The sequence below is a fragment of the Simochromis diagramma genome, unplaced genomic scaffold (genome assembly GCF_900408965.1).
Source record: "Simochromis diagramma unplaced genomic scaffold, fSimDia1.1 OVJJ01000371.1, whole genome shotgun sequence".
In the NCBI taxonomy this organism is placed as follows: Eukaryota; Metazoa; Chordata; class Actinopteri; order Cichliformes; family Cichlidae; genus Simochromis; species Simochromis diagramma.
In genome coordinates, this window is record NW_024386920.1 from 5591658 (window position 1) to 5607654 (window position 15997).

Here is a 15997-nt window from a genome sequence, read left to right on the forward strand (position 1 = left end):
CACATACACGCGCGCACACACACTAGGTTATGTTTGCACTATAAGGAGACAGAGAGAGATAGAGAAAGAGGGGGGTGGAGGACAATGTGTTGCAGCTTCAGCTGCTCATGAGTATTCCGGCTGCAAACTACTGCAGCTCTTCCTCAGCAGCATCCGAGGAAAACTCCTCTCCCCCACGCTTCTCCCCCCTCATCCTAGTCTTTTTCTCTGAGTCAGCAAATCTGACCTCCCCCGGTGAAAGATGATTACCCGGCTGCAAAGGGAGGGAGGATCCGAGGTGGGTGTTAGAGCCATGGTTAAAAAAGAAGATGAAGGTCAAGGAAGACGAATGGGGCCCACTTACTGCCTGCAGCTTGAACACTGACATTTTAAATGCAGACATGTGCGCACGTACAGAAATCATTTGCCTGGCTGAGATGCTGATATACATATTTCCTCTAATGTCAAACCCTCCAACGATTTCACACTCTGAAATGGCTTGTATTAAACGATCCACTCCCAGCCCACACCCTCAGTACAGCTTCCATCCTACCTGACATCTGACTTGATGTAATGTGTGGATGGATGAAAGGATTTCTTTAGCAGCTGATGTTATACTGAAATGCAGTCACGATCTACCATATTAAGGAGCTGGGGTTGACACATTTGCTTAGGTGCCAACCAAAGAAGCTGGATTTTGCGGTACTAAACATTACTGTCTTTGGAACAATAGGTCAGGGTTTCAATCCTGGTCAGGGAATGCATTCCGTAAGAGTATCCACAAAACACTATACTAGCCTGGAAGTCAGCTGTTGAGGAACAACGACAAACTGAAAAGATGTCTGAAACAAGGCATACATGGACTCAATGAACTGGCAGCTGACTCAATGACAGCGGATATATATGCAACACATGGGAACTATAGAATAGCAGAAAACAAACATCCACAATGACTGAGAAGCACTTGGCAGCTCAGTGCTATAACACAAATAGAACACAGATATGACTGAAGCTGGAGCTCCAGAGGTTACTGCACAGCATTTAGCATGAGCAGCATGGATATGATGAGGCAGCCCTGGTAAAGGACATCAGTCTAACTGAAGCACATGATGCCCAACCACTTGCAAGGAGAGATGCTGAGGATCAAAATTGACGGCAGAATAAAGGTAGCAACCGAGGCGATCACACCCAGCAGAAATAGAGATTCATCAGACCAGGCAACATTTTCCAATCTTCTGCTGACGAGTATTACTTAGCCTGTATGAACTGTAGCCTCAGCTTCCTGTTCTTAGCTGACAAGAGTGACACCTGGTGTGGTCTTCTGCTGCTTCAAGGTTCAGTGTGTTGTATACTCAGAGACACTCTTCTGCATACCTTGCATACAAGTGGTTAATTGAGCTATTGTTGCCTTCTTATCAGCCCTTATTACTGCCATATGATTGGCTCATAGACATATACTTTAAACAGTTGAACAAGTGTACCTAATAATGTGAACAGAGAGTGTAACTGCAGGCCTATCGTATCTGTATTTTTTTTAGCTTGATGCACTTAATGAACTGGCATCAGTGCGATTGTGTGTGTGTGTGTGTGTGTGTGTACATCTATATTTTTAATCACAGACTGGAGTTCATCATTAGCTAAGCTTTGTATTTACCCTTTATTTAGTCTTTATGATCACGATCAGATTTTGTGATTTGCCCCCTCCCCCCAGCAGCAAATACCCTTTGTCACATTTCAGCAGACAAGCTCGTCCTTATTTGCAGGTCAAACTGGATGTTTACATACACGTTTCAGTTTCATAATGATGACAAGTGGTGAGGCGTATTCACAATATTTGTGTCATGCACACTGTTGCTGCTCGTCCACAGCGGTTTACCTGGCGAGCTGTACCTCTGACACCCACTCTTTCATCTCCCCATAATTGCTCCATCAATCCAGTGAAGAGGAAAAGGGGGAAAAAAGGAAAAGAAACAAAAGTACTGCCCTGTGTCGTGCATGCGCAGCTCATTTAGCTCTCGGGGTAATGAGAGCTGTTGCGTAACAGTGCAATCAATTTCTAATGTGCTGGTTTACAGCACCCACCAGACTGACAGCCGAGTCAATACACGACAAAGAAGTTTAATGGTGTTCTTTGGAGCAACAGTCTACATTGATGCGTGATGAGGGGAGAGAAAAAAAAGAAATAACAGGAGTCCAAATGAGCGCTGGGAGCAATGACTGTGTCAAAACTGCTCAGAGGAAATTGGCAGGGAAAGATGGAGGAGCTGGGATTTCTGGCAAGAAAATTAAAGGTGACTCAGTGATGAAGGGCTTTAGTGTTAAATAGAGAAGTCTGTCAGCCCCATAGGTAAAGAAACAAACTGACACTGTGTGTGTGTGTGTATCAAATTGATTTCAAACCAAGAGAGACTGTTTTTGAGATGTGATACAGATACACAGAGTACTCCACAGGCTCAAAGTATAAAAGCAAACATTCTTTACATTGTTAATGAATACATCATTTTACAGTAACACAGTCCCCCACAAAAAGTGAAATAACCAACCCCTGGACACGGCAGAGGCCTCTATTAAGATCGGCAATAAGGCGCTAGGCAGTGTCGAAGGAAATGAGTCCCCAAGGAACGGGTAACACGATCTGCTAATTTAACATGCTCCATTCGAGTAATGTGAAGGAGCTATTTAGGAAATCCCGGGTACACCGCGTACCATTCTGAGATTTAAAAAAAAAAGAAGAAAAAAGTAGAAGGAATTGGTGCTGAAACAGAAGAGAGGGTGAAGAGTCACTTCATGCAGATTTTATATGGAGAGCCGATGACGCTGATGTCACTGTGGCGCGTTCTCCTGCTCTTCCTCCTCCTCCTCAGACTCTTCCTGTTGGCTTTTCTTCTGCGAACAGGAGAAGAAGGAGAGGAGAGTTTAACCCTTCACTGCAGTCACCTGTCATTTTACACTAGTGTAGTATTTGAGTTGAGTATAACATTAGAAATTAGTACTTTTCTTGTACGTTTTTTATGGTAATGCTAATCAAAAACTCTCCACATCATATGATTACGTTTAGGGGAAGATCGCAGTAACGGAGTCAGCACCAGATGAGCTCAGCATGTCCAGTGGTTACTGATGGGATGCTCTCTAAAGGTCGCAGCTGCTAGTACAATGGTGGTCAGTCAGTGGTCAAACTTTAGAGAACCTGGGCTACATGCTGGTGCAAGAAGTTGAGTTTTTTCTGCTGCAGCTGCAGCTGAAAATGCACTCACTATGTCTTTTGTTTCAACGCCTGAATGGCAAACAACGTTTGTGTTCATGCATGACGAACACGTCGTCATGCATGAACACAACTTTCCAGGACCTACCAGCTTGAGGAAGTCGATAAGTTTGTATGCATCCTCTCCTGTGGAGAGGTCGACAAAGTCCCGTGGAATTCTGTAGCTCAGACAGGGGCTGGGTTGCACCGTCACCTCGCTGGTGGTGTAGCGGAACGCCGGGCCTTCCTGCACAGGTCCACAGACACACTGAGCATTCATTAAAACTCCAGAGTGTGTTGCAATACGGGACATACAGTATACAATGACTGACCTGCTGCTCTGCGACCTCTCCAGACGTCAGCTCGCCCCAGGTGAACAGCAGCGAGTCAGTCACCTCTCCGAATGGGTTCAGGTCGATGAGCCACACCCTCCCCTGCGACACACACGAAGACACATACAGTAAATGCAGCTCACAAAGTGTGTGTTGGGTTTTTTTTGATTTATCAAGAAAAACATTCAGTATCGAGTTACCTGGCTGTCTCTGTAAACATCAAACACAACTGTAAAGCAGAAAAAAACATCTGAATGAGTAATCATTTAACATTCACACTACTGTCTCGCACAACTTCAAAAAGCAAACTTTTATTACCACCTCACATTAAACATTAAAATCACAATTAAGTGAAATGTCATCAGTCTTCGCTTTCATTTCCGTCCTGCCTAAATGACCCCATTTTTAACAGTACATATTTAATGACTTTCATTACTCCACAAAAAGTCTGTTTCTGTCTGAGGAGAACTTACAAAACTGAAAATATTGCATTAAAATTTACATGTACAGGGAAAAATAAAAGCAGGCTGATGCTCACAGTCTTCATCCAGGAAGTTGTACTGGATGTGCTGGCTGAAGAAGTCCTGAATGGCCTGGCTTATCTGCTCCTCCTGCTTCAGGATGTGCTGGTAATACTGCGTGTAGTCTCTCGGGGAGATAGCTGGGAGATCGCACAGACACATCGTCAGCACACTTTAGATTACATTTTATAATTGGTTCTAAATTAGCCTCCTGAATAACTGTACAGAGAATTTTTAAAAATAATTCCCGTCTCACGCATGAAGCGTACTCTCTTTATGTCCATTTGTAGCCACTCGGTGGCTAACGTGATCAAACGCAGTGCAGATATTTATGGGCAACACTCGTGTAAAAGAAGAGGAGGGACAGTTTTTACCGATCAGTTTGTTTTCTTTGACAAAGCAGCGAAACTCTCCGCCAGGAATCAGCTCACTCCACTTCCTCAGTACCAGCTGAAGAAAGAAGACAAGTGTTAGAGTGTGAGACAACCATTAAAGAGGAGACACTGGCGCTAGTAAGCCAATAGAAATACTTAAATACGGCAGCAGATTTGTTGATAATACAAGGAAACCCAAAGAATGTGTTAGTGCTCTGCATGCAAATTACTCCCAACTGAATCAATATGTAATGAAGTTTTCAGATGACACCATTATTCTTAGCTTACTCACATGCAAGTCTGACATTTTAAACCAGGACTGGACAGGCTTGTGAAATGGTGTCATTCAAAAAAAACAAACAAAAAACTGAAGAAACGATGGTAGGTGCAGGATCCTTTGCAGATCAAACCTCTCTACCTGTTTTATTTGATCTTATTTAGTTGCACTACAGTATTTTTTTACCCAGTCCTGTTATGTGCATGCAATTCCATTGAGCAATGCATATAAACAACAAAGGGATGTGAATATTACTGTACACAGCAATGACATTACACAGGTTACTTTGTACAAACACACTGAAAGTGCGTTTACTTGGCTCATAAATGTGGCCGTGATTGTAAAGCAATCAATCAGCATCTCCGTTTCCTTGGAGACTCCAGGATTTCGGTTCTGCTGCAATGTCTTTTTTTTTCTTTTTCCCCAGCGTGCTTCTATAGAGTCCACCTCTAACACCTGTAGTAGTCAAGTTTTTAAGTTTTAGTTGAATGGCAGGAAAAATCATGGGATCGACCTCCCCGACACTTTTGTATTTTTGCTGGCTGGCAGGATTTTAACCAATCCTTCACATGACTGAACTCCAAGTTTGTGCTAATAAATGCTGGTAGGAAGTACAGGCTCCCTTTGTGTAAGCACACCAGCTATAAACACTCATTTTTCTCCTCTGTCAGTTAAACTGATAAATAAAACAGCTCATGCAGAACAGAAAGAATTTAAGGCAATTCTTTTTTCTTTTTTTTCTTAAATTGACTCTTTATCTGTTGTTTACTTCAACTCTTTCCCTCCTTAGTCACGTATTAAGGATAAACCTTGTTTCTCTCTTTTGAACTGACATGTTTCTGTTGTATTTCAGGTCTCCTTCCAGAACTAAATGACTGGATGTGACTGGTGATCTTTGCCTGTATAGCTTATCTGGACTACCCTCGGGAAAAACCTAATACCCAATCTAATAGTTGACAAACTTCATCTTTATTGATATAAACTGAGGTGTCAAAACTTATTAGGGGAAGTCAGAAAAGGTCGCCACTTGTTGCTCTCATGTTTGTGGGTGTCTGTTTTTTGATGTAGCGGTTGGCTGACAATTATTAACTAATCTTATTTCATATGCAAACAGCCTAATGGCCAACACAGGATGACTCACCAGGTCACGAAAAACAAGCCTGTAAGAAAATGACCTCTCTTGACTTATGACCCAGTCATCGCTTTTCTGGTGAGTTTTCAGTCTCAGCTAGTTACTGAATACAATGTTTGTTTTTAAGAAATTATTGTTGTATTTGGAGTCAAACAGATCATAGAGATCAGGGTATGTTTTAGAAGTGGCTGCTGTATGAGTCTGGAAAGTCCTCAGGCTTTTTAGTCAGAGCCAGCGCTCCCTCATAATCTGCAAAACCAAAATAAGCTCGGGGTTATAATAACAGGTGCTGTCACAATGCAAAGAGACTAATCAAACATGATTTCTTTTTCTGAAAATGTTGAGGAGTGTAAATGGTGAAGTTTTTTGTGAAACTGTTTGTCTCCAGTTTTTTGAATAAGTCTTAAATTTTAATCTTTGCATTTTTCTGTTGGGTTCTGAAAATGCCAACTTTGGGAGCCAGCGAGTGACTGAGGCGCCATAAAAAGACACATTTGTAGTTTGTGTTCATAAAGTGACAGCTCAGAAAAGGGTTTTACTTTTAGTTTTTTCTAGGTTTTATTCTTCTTAATCATAAAGAGAGGTGGCATTTCTTGACTCCAGCTATATTTGTTATTGTCAGAGGGATTTACTCTGCTGTGACGGCTCAAATAGAAGAGCTACAACTGAACAGAAACGCTCTCTTGGTCTTGCTCTGAGCTCTGTATTACAGTGGGACAGCAGTATTACACTGTTTCACCCATCATCCTCACCATATGCTACTAACAGCTGCCACTGACCCTCGGGCCATACTTTGGCAATCTTTTAACAGCGATGAGAGCCACTGTGAGCTGATTTAAGTGCTCGAGTAATTTCAGTTATTTCCATAACGACGCGGGGTTGGCAACCAGCAGAAGCCAGAGGGGTTTTTTGTTCTATCAGTCCTTTTAAACAAGAAGCTAAACACTCAACAGCACCTTCAATATTTGCATCTGTTCAGCTGCTCATTAAAAGAATGATCTAATCAGCCAATCACATGACAGAAATACATTTAGGCATGTAGACATAGACAAGGTGGCCTGTTGATATTCAAACTAAGTAAGGTGATTAAAAAGACTTTGAATGGTTGTTGCTGCCAGAGAGTCTAATCTGATCTACTTTTTTGTTGTTCCAGATTTATGTTGTATTATATTTTGTGAACATGTGTAAAGCAAGAGTAAATTAAGCCTCAGGGTAATGACACAAAAACACATTTGAAGACTATTCTTCTTTATGGTGGGAAAAAGAAAGTATATACCTCATAGTTGATGACTGGGTCTGGGGAGTCCTGGTCGCTGCATTGAAGGAATCTGAACATAGAAATGACAAAAAAGTAATAATAAAAACCTTAAAAATTTACTTTTCACTTTCCCCGCACTGAATGTTTGTCATGGAGTGTGAAGCAGCGAGAGGTAAATCTACAGCCCAGCAAATTTTCCAGCCAACACTGCCAGTTCAAATGGGCCTGCGCACACCACACCAGGTGTTTTTCCTTTTTTCTTTCTTTAAACGAGCCCAGTTGTTTACGATTGTGATGTTGTTGTTAGGCAACGGGACTTACGGCTGCGTGAGGTCATGCGTGATGAAGTCGGAACTTTTGAAGAGCAGAAATATATCACTGAGGCTGCGACACTGCAGGGAGCTGTTCAGAGCAATCCAGTTCGCATCCTGTAGGGAGGGGAAACAAACACACACGTTAAGTTACACTGGATATAAAACGTGTGCATTCAGCTGTTAAAATGACAACATGCTGTGCTGTTAAAAAATGAGACCACAATAAATCATTTGAAAATGAGGCTGCCAAGAGTCCTACATGTTACAATCTCCCAGATTCTCCATGTGTCTCGACTATGAGGTAGGATGGCAATAAAAAAGCCTTTTCTTAGAAAGAAAAACATCCAAGCCAGGTTACAGTTTGCAAAAAATACATCATGTCTCCCAAAAGCATGTGGGAAAATGTGTTACAGTATGATAAGACTACACACACAATTCCAAAGGCATGTTTGGTGCAAAACCAAGGTAAAGCATGGTGGTGGCATAATCATGATTTGAGGTTGCTTTGCATTAGTCAAGGTGAAGGGAATTGTGAACATTCCCAAATACCAGTCACTTTTAGCCTAAAACCTTCAGTATGACATGACAGAGAGCCTAAACGTAAATTCAAATAAAATGTAAATTCGAATGGCAAAGCTGGATTTCAGATCAAACAGAAAAATCAAATCAAAACAGAAAATCTGAGGGGAGATGTTAAGAGGATTGTGCAAAGGAGACGGCCTTACAATCTGACAGATCTGGAGAGGTTTTGCAAGGAATGGTGGAAAAATGTTGCAAAGTCAAGTTTTGCCATGCTGATAGACTGAATGTTTTGATTATATCAAAAAGTGCTTCACTAGTATTAGCTTAAGGGTGTGCCCACTTATGCAACTAGCTTGTTGCACTTGGATTTATTTGGTTTGCACTTGAACTGTAAAGGTTATAGGTCACATCAAAGGTGGGAAACATGACTTATTATGGTTTCGTCACACTAACATCAGAAAAACCTGGCAGGACTATATGCCCTCATCCTTAATGAATAATTCATGAGGCATTTAGTGACAAACAGATGTTGGTCATGCTAACACTCTTCAATCTGAAGCAGAGGAAAGCAGTGTTTTTACCCGTGGTGCGCTCCAATTGAGTTTAGGGAATACACGCCCACCCAGGCTGTTTATGGCCTCCAGCACTTTAGAGGTGAACTCTGGAAACTCAGGAGCCTGGCAGAAACATGACATTTCAGGCTGTTATTCCCACCAAGCAAAATGATAGTACAAGCTTAAAGGTGAGGTCATGCACATTTATTACATAGATGCAACCTGATTTAAAGAAGAATGAGTTCACCTCTTTAGCTTAAATGCTTATATCTACATTAACATAACAGCACACATATGAAGAAACATATACATGGAAGTAATGTAAACTACAAACTGATACTCGGCTATTTTTTAGCAAAATGGTTTTACGTAATCATCCGAATTGACTGTCTTTGGTTTAACTGTAAATATATAATAATGAATACATAACAAATAAATGAGGCGCACTTGGACCCATTAAGGACACTTACAGTGACTGTTGTAGTTGTTTCATCGTCTGACCACTAGAAGGGAGGAGAGAGTTAGAAACATGATCGGCCATGCTTCACATGAGCATCCACCACTGTAACAGCACATATGTGACACCAAAGACGTAAAAGCTTAATATGTCCCATTTAAGGTTTTAAATTTGTTTCACACTTATTTAGGTCATATTCAGTGCGATAGTGACAGTGCGATCCATTTATGATCTCTGTGACGTTCTTCCAACCTTGAAAAAAGGCTCCAGCTTACCTGAATGTCTTCCTCTGCATCTGAGTCGCTGTTGTTAGTTTGTGTCTGCTGTGTGTTGTGGTCACTTGAGGGAAGAGAGAATGAGGAAAAGTGTAAAATCAGAAGAGACAGCATGTGATCTGTGAGCAACTGTCAGAACGCCCAATTACGTTTAAATCATGATTTCCACGACAGAACACGTTTGTGAAATTTCACATAGGAAACATAACCGTCTGTGTGTGTGTGTGTGTGTGTGTGTGTGTGTGTGTGTGTGTGTGTGTGTGTGTGTGTGTGTGTGTGTGTGCGTAGTCTGATACCTTCCAGAGACTACCAGTGTCCCATCGTCCAGTAAATAGTCTATTACATTCTGAGGCAGTGGAAGAATCAGACTGGAAAAAAAGACGAACCACATCACGTATACAATACACAGAAAACAACAAAATATATGAAATAAAAGCACAGAAGTAGAAGAAGGGTGCACTGTTTACTATTTACACTCACGAAGACAGAAAGGGCAGCTGTCTGCTTTTTGTCTGTCGGCTAACGTTAGCAGCCGGCTAGCTGCCCTTTATTTTACAGCAACAATTATAAAAACGTTCAGTGGACTTGCTCTACAAACGTTAGCAGTTTACCTTTTAATCGTATGTTTCTTAAATATCGGATACCAAACCGAAAACTGACAGTTGACAACTTGCTCCTTCTTCATGCTGCAATATCCTGTAAAGGAAACGAGTCCATCAGTAAATAACTTCCGAATCTCTTTTAGAAACACATTAAAATTCTGGCTTGAAATTACACAAAAGCTTCACAGTTATGAATCGATTTTAATGATTTTAATTTTACTCAGAAAACGGTGAAAATAAATACATTAGTTAGCTGTTGGTACAATTAAAAATCGTGCCATAAGTTTTCGCTCAGGGAATCATTTTCATGGTGCACATGTAGGCGTGCAGTGTGCTGACGGAGATCGTTTATTAAAAAGAAGACCTCACTGTGGATGCCTTAAACTACAATTGTAAACGTAAAAAAAAAAAAAAAGTTATTTATTTCAAAGAATTAACCGGATTCATATATAGGTGTATTTTCCGTGAAATGTCTTTTTTTTTTACTGCAAACAAAGCCGATCATTAAAACTAGAATTAAGTAATTGCTGGATTTGTATTGTAAACATTTCATTAAAAATGTTAACATTGAAACTGTTTATTGAAATAGATTTAAGTTTCTCGGTTCTTCCCATTATTGTGACGTTTGTTGTATCAGGAAGTGGCAGCAGAGTGACTCATCATCGTTTCTCTACTCTCTACAACTAGTCACACACGAAAGGGAGTTCACGTGAGTTAATTTGAGTGTTTTCTTTACAAATTTACCGGATTGTTAAAAGTTTGAAATACTCGAGCTCTGGCAGTTTGTAGTACTGTGAAGGGTAAAGCAGATACCCGCCGTTAAATAAACAAAGAAACACAGGGAAGGAAAGCTAAATGCGGAAAGGTAGGGGGAAATTGAACGGTCTTGCAGTTGCCTGGCTCTGGCAGCTAATTGAGTAGCTCATGATCTGAAACGTCTCTTCAGCGTTTAAGCACGGGTCGATACAACTGCTGTATTTTCCTGCCCAGGTCAGGCTTTCTGACTCGTCTTTCTTTCATTTTCAGTCGGACAGTAACAATGAGCAACCACGAAGAACCCAAAGACACTGCAGCTCCTCACATTGTGAAAGAAGAGGTGTGTGTGTTTAAATGTTTGTGAATGAGGGCGTTCAGAAAAAAAACGTCGACGCTAGCAGTATAAAATTGCTATAATAGTGCATTGGCTATAAATTGGCTTCACTTGTGTAATATAAAAATTGTGTTATACAGTTTAAAGTAATAAAGTTTCAATGTGGAGCTTCCATGTTAGTTTACTGAACAGTAGGCATGTGATGAGCTGTGTGTATGTGTTTGTTTGTTTTCTAGCTTATTGCGGCAGGGAAATGGGTGAAGCTGGAAAAGACTACATATGTGGACCCCGCTGGAAACACCAGGTATTGTCCTGTCTGTGGGTTTCCATATTCTCAGTGAGATTAATTAACACTGATAAATAGTGGATAGTAATATAAAACATAGCCTGAGTTTAAAATAATGAGTGTATGTGCAGTGACAAAAAGATCTTTATTTAATTTAGAAATTTGGGAAATTTTGGTGTTTATCCAGACAAAACAATAAATTTAATGTGTAATATAATAGCTTAAATAAAATGGAGTAGCTTGAAAGAATAACACAGAACACATTGCTGGTCTGTTGAGGTGAAGAGAGAGCCAAATGTGAAAGCCCCCACCAATGGTCATGATCTATGGGTAGCAATGGAAAGAATGAGATCGCGAATCCACACTCTGGAAATAAGCATCCTCCGAGTGGTGGCTGAGCTGAGGGCGAGAAGGGGCTCGGGGTAGAACCGCTGCCTCTCCACAAAGGAGTCGTCTGAAGTGGTTTGAGCATCTAAGATAGTGCCTGGGTCCCTTCTAGGCAAGGTATGTCTTACTTGGAGGAGACCCCAGGGTAGACCTAGGATTTGCTGCGGAGGTTATGTCTCTCAGATGGATTGGGGAAAAACTCTTTCCAATGGAAGACTTGGAAGAGGTGGCTAGGAAGAAGGAAGTCTGAGCATCTCTGCTTAGACTGCTACCCAGCGACGTAGACACATAATTCAGTTTTTTTTTTCACCATCATCATTCATTTTTACTCTTAGCGACGTACAAACCTGTCTGAAACACTCAGTTTCAGAGAGGTTTTTTTCTGCTCGTCTCTATACGATGTCAGTAGATGGTTATGTGGATGTTTCCTCTCAGGAGCCCCACCCACCAACTGTTCAAAAATGTTGATTTTGATGGGCAGAAGAAAGTTAGCTTAACTGGAAGAGGAAGGAAGGATGGTAGAACAGCACAACAGGTCCACCCTTAAACTACTTTGATTACCTGTTTTAAACCTCCAGAACCTGGGAGACTGTGAAACGGACAACGAGGCGGGCCAACACCGAAGCAGATGGTGAGCGTATCTTCTTTCATTTTCTGGTTGTTCAGCTTTTGCCAGAGTTATTGAAGGCTAACACATATTTCCTCCAGGTGTGGGAATAATCGCTCTGCTGAAACGGACGCTGCATAAGGACTGCGTAGTGATGGTGAAGCAGTTCCGCCCTCCTCTGGGATGCTGCACTCTGGAGTTTCCTGCAGGTCAGTTTTTTCACTCATGATGTGCTCGATGATGGAGTATGTTCCAGGGTAATGAAAAGTGCTTAATCATCTCCAAGTTGGCACTTTGTTATTTTTCTGTTGTTTAGGATTGATCGATGAGGGGGAAACTGCTGAGGCGGCTGCACTGAGGGAACTGAAGGAGGAAACTGGTTACACAGGAGAAGTAGTAGGAGTCACTCCAGGTACTATTACACACCATACTGCAGAAATTCAGGGATCGGCAGGATGAAGTTTCCATACACATTTTATCTTTGAAAATTCCAATAAGAGCGATAAGGTTTTTAAGTAGACTGATAAGTTTGTTTTGGCTAACATTATTGCTGTGCTTGCAGCAACCTGTCTGGACCCTGGTCTGTCTAACTGCACCATTCAGACTATCCTGGTCAACATCAATGGTGACGATGTGGAGAATATCAACCCAACACAGAAGCTGGGTGAGAAAACATTTCACAACTCAGTTTTTTCACCATCATCATTCATTTTTACTCTAACTTGTTTAGGACATAATTCAGTTGGCCATGTTGCCTTCATCACTTTTCTTAGATTCACTTACAAGCAGAATTCCTGTGCAGTAATCTGAAGCCGGTGCTATTGCTGTCTGTATAGGCCAGCAGTCCACTGTTCACCTTAGCTGTTTATATGCTGCGTGAAGAGCTTCCACATCTATTTACTCTGGAGGAGGATGTAAAACTTTGTGAAAGGAGTCTGATACAGGTCATGAGTCGGTGAAGCTCACTTCTGTCAGGCAGCTGTAGTGAGGTGAAAATTTGAGGATATGTTGAAGTTTTCTGTCAGTAAACGCTGCTGTTTTTGAAGCTGTTAGTCAGCGTTTCTGAAACTGTCTTGAAGAGGATGTAACGTTGCTGAACTCCGAACTACAAGACTGTCAGGAATTAATAAGTATGTTTGCTCGTTTTTCTTGTGTTAGTCACATTGTTTCTTTCCTCAGATGATAAAACATAGATGTCATGAGACTTCAAGTTGTTGTAGATGAAACTACACAGTACTGTGTAGTACTGTTAACAAAAAAAGAAATAGGCCTCCTAATCTGTACCAAAATGTTATGATTTACCTGGATAGAACTTTATTAATCCCTTGGGTAGGTTCCTCCAGGAAATTCAGTTTCCAGTAGCAGAACGCCAACAGAAATTTGCATAGTAAAGAAATAGAATATAATATAAAGTAAAGGTGAATGAGAGAATATAATATTAGCATATATACAAATATAAATACAACATATATAAATAGGCAATGAAATATACTCATTTATGAGATGTAGCAGCCAAATGTCTATTGCACATTTCAACTATTGCCAGTCTATTGCACAGTGATTAGTTCTTCTTCAGTGATTGTTTGCAAACACTAGTTTGGTTTTCCCCACCCTCCTTTGTCCTTCCCTTTCCCCTCCCCTCCAGAGAAGAGTTAAACAGTTTGACGGTGTGTGGGACAAAGAAGTTTTTATTTGTACTATTGCTCCTGTAACATGATTTCTGTCAGAGTAGGAGAATATTAGCTTACTCTTAATTAGTTTTGGTGCTTAAATGCGTTACTGTAATGAGCTCCTTGGACAGCTTCTAGAATTCATTTGGTAGTTGGATCTTCACTTTTCTCATGCAGGCTTTTACATTGCTGGGAGTAACAAGAGGTTATGGTAGTGTAGTTTATTGAAGCACACACAAAGTATCTGCCTTAACAAGCCTGTGCCCCTTTTTCTTTTTTCTTAACAATTCATTCACAAATGGATGAAATGGTAATTTAGAGGTTTTGGTTGTGTTAATTAAAGTTAGGCCAAAATGAGTAGTTGGTTCATCATTTTTCCAATCTGTAAATTGAAGTTTTTGTGATCTTTCTGTTAAAAATTAACAATACCTTCGTGACTTCATGTCACTGTAGCTCACCTGCTTGAGCAGCTGATCTAATGCTGAAGCCTACTGCAGCAGTCTGGGTTAGTGTAATGGCTCGAAAGTCTCAGTTGGTTTTGACATCCTCTGCAGTTCAATTGGCAATTTAGAAACAAAGTATCAATCCTGTCGTGCTATTGATCCGATACAATACCAAGACTAATTGCATCTGCTGTCTCCTGTGAGTTTTACCTTTGTCATAAACATCTGTACTCAAACATGAACTGTCCCTATCAGATTGTCCCACTGTTATGCAGCGTTCACGTGTTAAACCTCCTAAAACATGAAGAGAAACTCAGTCTTCCCTTTTTTTATGCTTCTTAAAAAACCAATATGATTATGTTAATCTTGTTCTCTTGTGTTGTTCCCCCCCCCCCCCCCCCCCACCCAACAGATGATGGAGGTGAGTCATGTTTCAGTTTCCTTTTTAAGTAGCCCTCAGACATAAAGGCCCATGTGACCATTTCATTGGTCTTCTCCTTCCAGAATTTGTCGAAGTTATTCTTTTACCGCTTGACGAGTTCCAGACCAAAATAGACGGTGCGACTTTTTTTCACACACTAAAGTTTGTGCAAGCATTCAGACTGTAAGAATTAAAGCCTAATATGAGCTTCCCTCATTTTACCCCACAGATTTGTTGCAGAAGGAAAAAATAATGGTGGATGCTAGGGTGTACATCTTCGCCATGGGGATGGCTCAGGCCTTCTTTAAGCCAAGAGAGCTGCCTGTGCTGAAGCAGTGAAGGCAACCTGCTGAAGATGAGGATTGACAGGAAGAAATAGTCTCTTTTTTGTTACACGGGGCTTCTGCATAGAGCACAAAATTTGGACGTGTGTTTTTAAAAATTAGGATTTTTTTTTTATTTCAAATTGTGAAATCAAAATATTTGTGCTTTTGGGACTAATAGAGCTATGTGTTTAAAATCATACTCAAAACTGAAAACTTGAAGTCAGAGGAGGAATTCAAAGCTGTGAGAAAGCAAACCTATGAAGAAGCCCTGTTTACACTACATGTGCTTGACCAGTTTTTGCTCTTGGTGTGAAGATTCCACCATAACTCATGGTTGGGCTTTAAGCCTGACAAATAGTAGTTTCCAAGTTTTTATAAGATAGCTTGACTTAACACAGGTTCTTGTAGGTTGTATTTACTGATTTGAAAACATTCCTTTACATGTGCTTACATACTGTTTGACTTAATGAGAGAAAAATCCACCTCAAACTAATTACCCGTTTAAAAGCTGGCTGTTTGCGCTTTGTGGGGAAAAAACAGACTTCACTAAGTTGAATAATTCCAGCTCATGTCTCCTTTGGTCATTTCAGAATGGAAAGGAGCCAATGGTCACAAAAACTGTCACAAAGTGATAACGGTAACATAATTAGCAGATATATTAACATTTTAAGAGCGTAACGTCTCTGTAATGTACAGCAAATGAACTCTATTGATTTCAGTGACTGCTGTGCCTCAAACATTGATGCGGTGCAATTACCTGGAGATTGGTACTGTATTTACCCTAGCACTTAGAAATTACTGACCCATGAATAAACATATTCCCCCCACTTGTTCTGGAATATGTGCTTCTGTTTTAAATTTTACACTTTAACAAACAAAGATATGGAAACTACATGGTTGTTTGTTTGGTTTTTTAAAATTTACTTTTT

General features: G+C 40.6%; 2 protein-coding genes across 3 annotated transcripts; one reads left to right on the forward strand and one right to left on the reverse strand.

Moving 5' to 3' along the window:
- Positions 1-1617: 1617 nt before the first annotated feature.
- cdc123 (cell division cycle 123 homolog (S. cerevisiae)) lies at positions 1618-10101 on the reverse strand. Its single transcript, XM_040036547.1, has 14 exons — positions 10083-10101; positions 9848-9932; positions 9533-9604; positions 9237-9300; positions 8975-9007; positions 8532-8627; positions 7436-7542; positions 7133-7184; positions 4448-4523; positions 4091-4213; positions 3753-3781; positions 3553-3654; positions 3330-3467; positions 1618-2865 (listed from the first exon to the last, which is right to left on the reverse strand). Exons 2-14 carry the CDS (start codon positions 9919-9921, stop codon positions 2803-2805), a joined length of 1029 nt encoding a protein of 342 aa, XP_039892481.1. The 5' UTR covers positions 9922-9932; positions 10083-10101; the 3' UTR covers positions 1618-2802.
- Positions 10102-10464: 363 nt separating this feature from the next.
- On the forward strand, positions 10465-15893 carry nudt5 (nudix (nucleoside diphosphate linked moiety X)-type motif 5). 2 transcript variants are annotated; one of them, XM_040036585.1, is made up of 10 exons: positions 10465-10547; positions 10865-10934; positions 11165-11232; positions 12180-12232; positions 12310-12417; positions 12525-12620; positions 12771-12872; positions 14734-14742; positions 14826-14879; positions 14972-15893. In XM_040036585.1, exons 2-10 carry the CDS (start codon positions 10878-10880, stop codon positions 15079-15081), a joined length of 657 nt encoding a protein of 218 aa, XP_039892519.1. In that variant the 5' UTR covers positions 10465-10547; positions 10865-10877; the 3' UTR covers positions 15082-15893. The 2 variants fall into 2 exon arrangements, with proteins under 2 accessions (XP_039892519.1, XP_039892518.1); XM_040036584.1 differs by lacking the exon at positions 10465-10547 and adding an exon at positions 10566-10703.
- Positions 15894-15997: the final 104 nt, after the last annotated feature.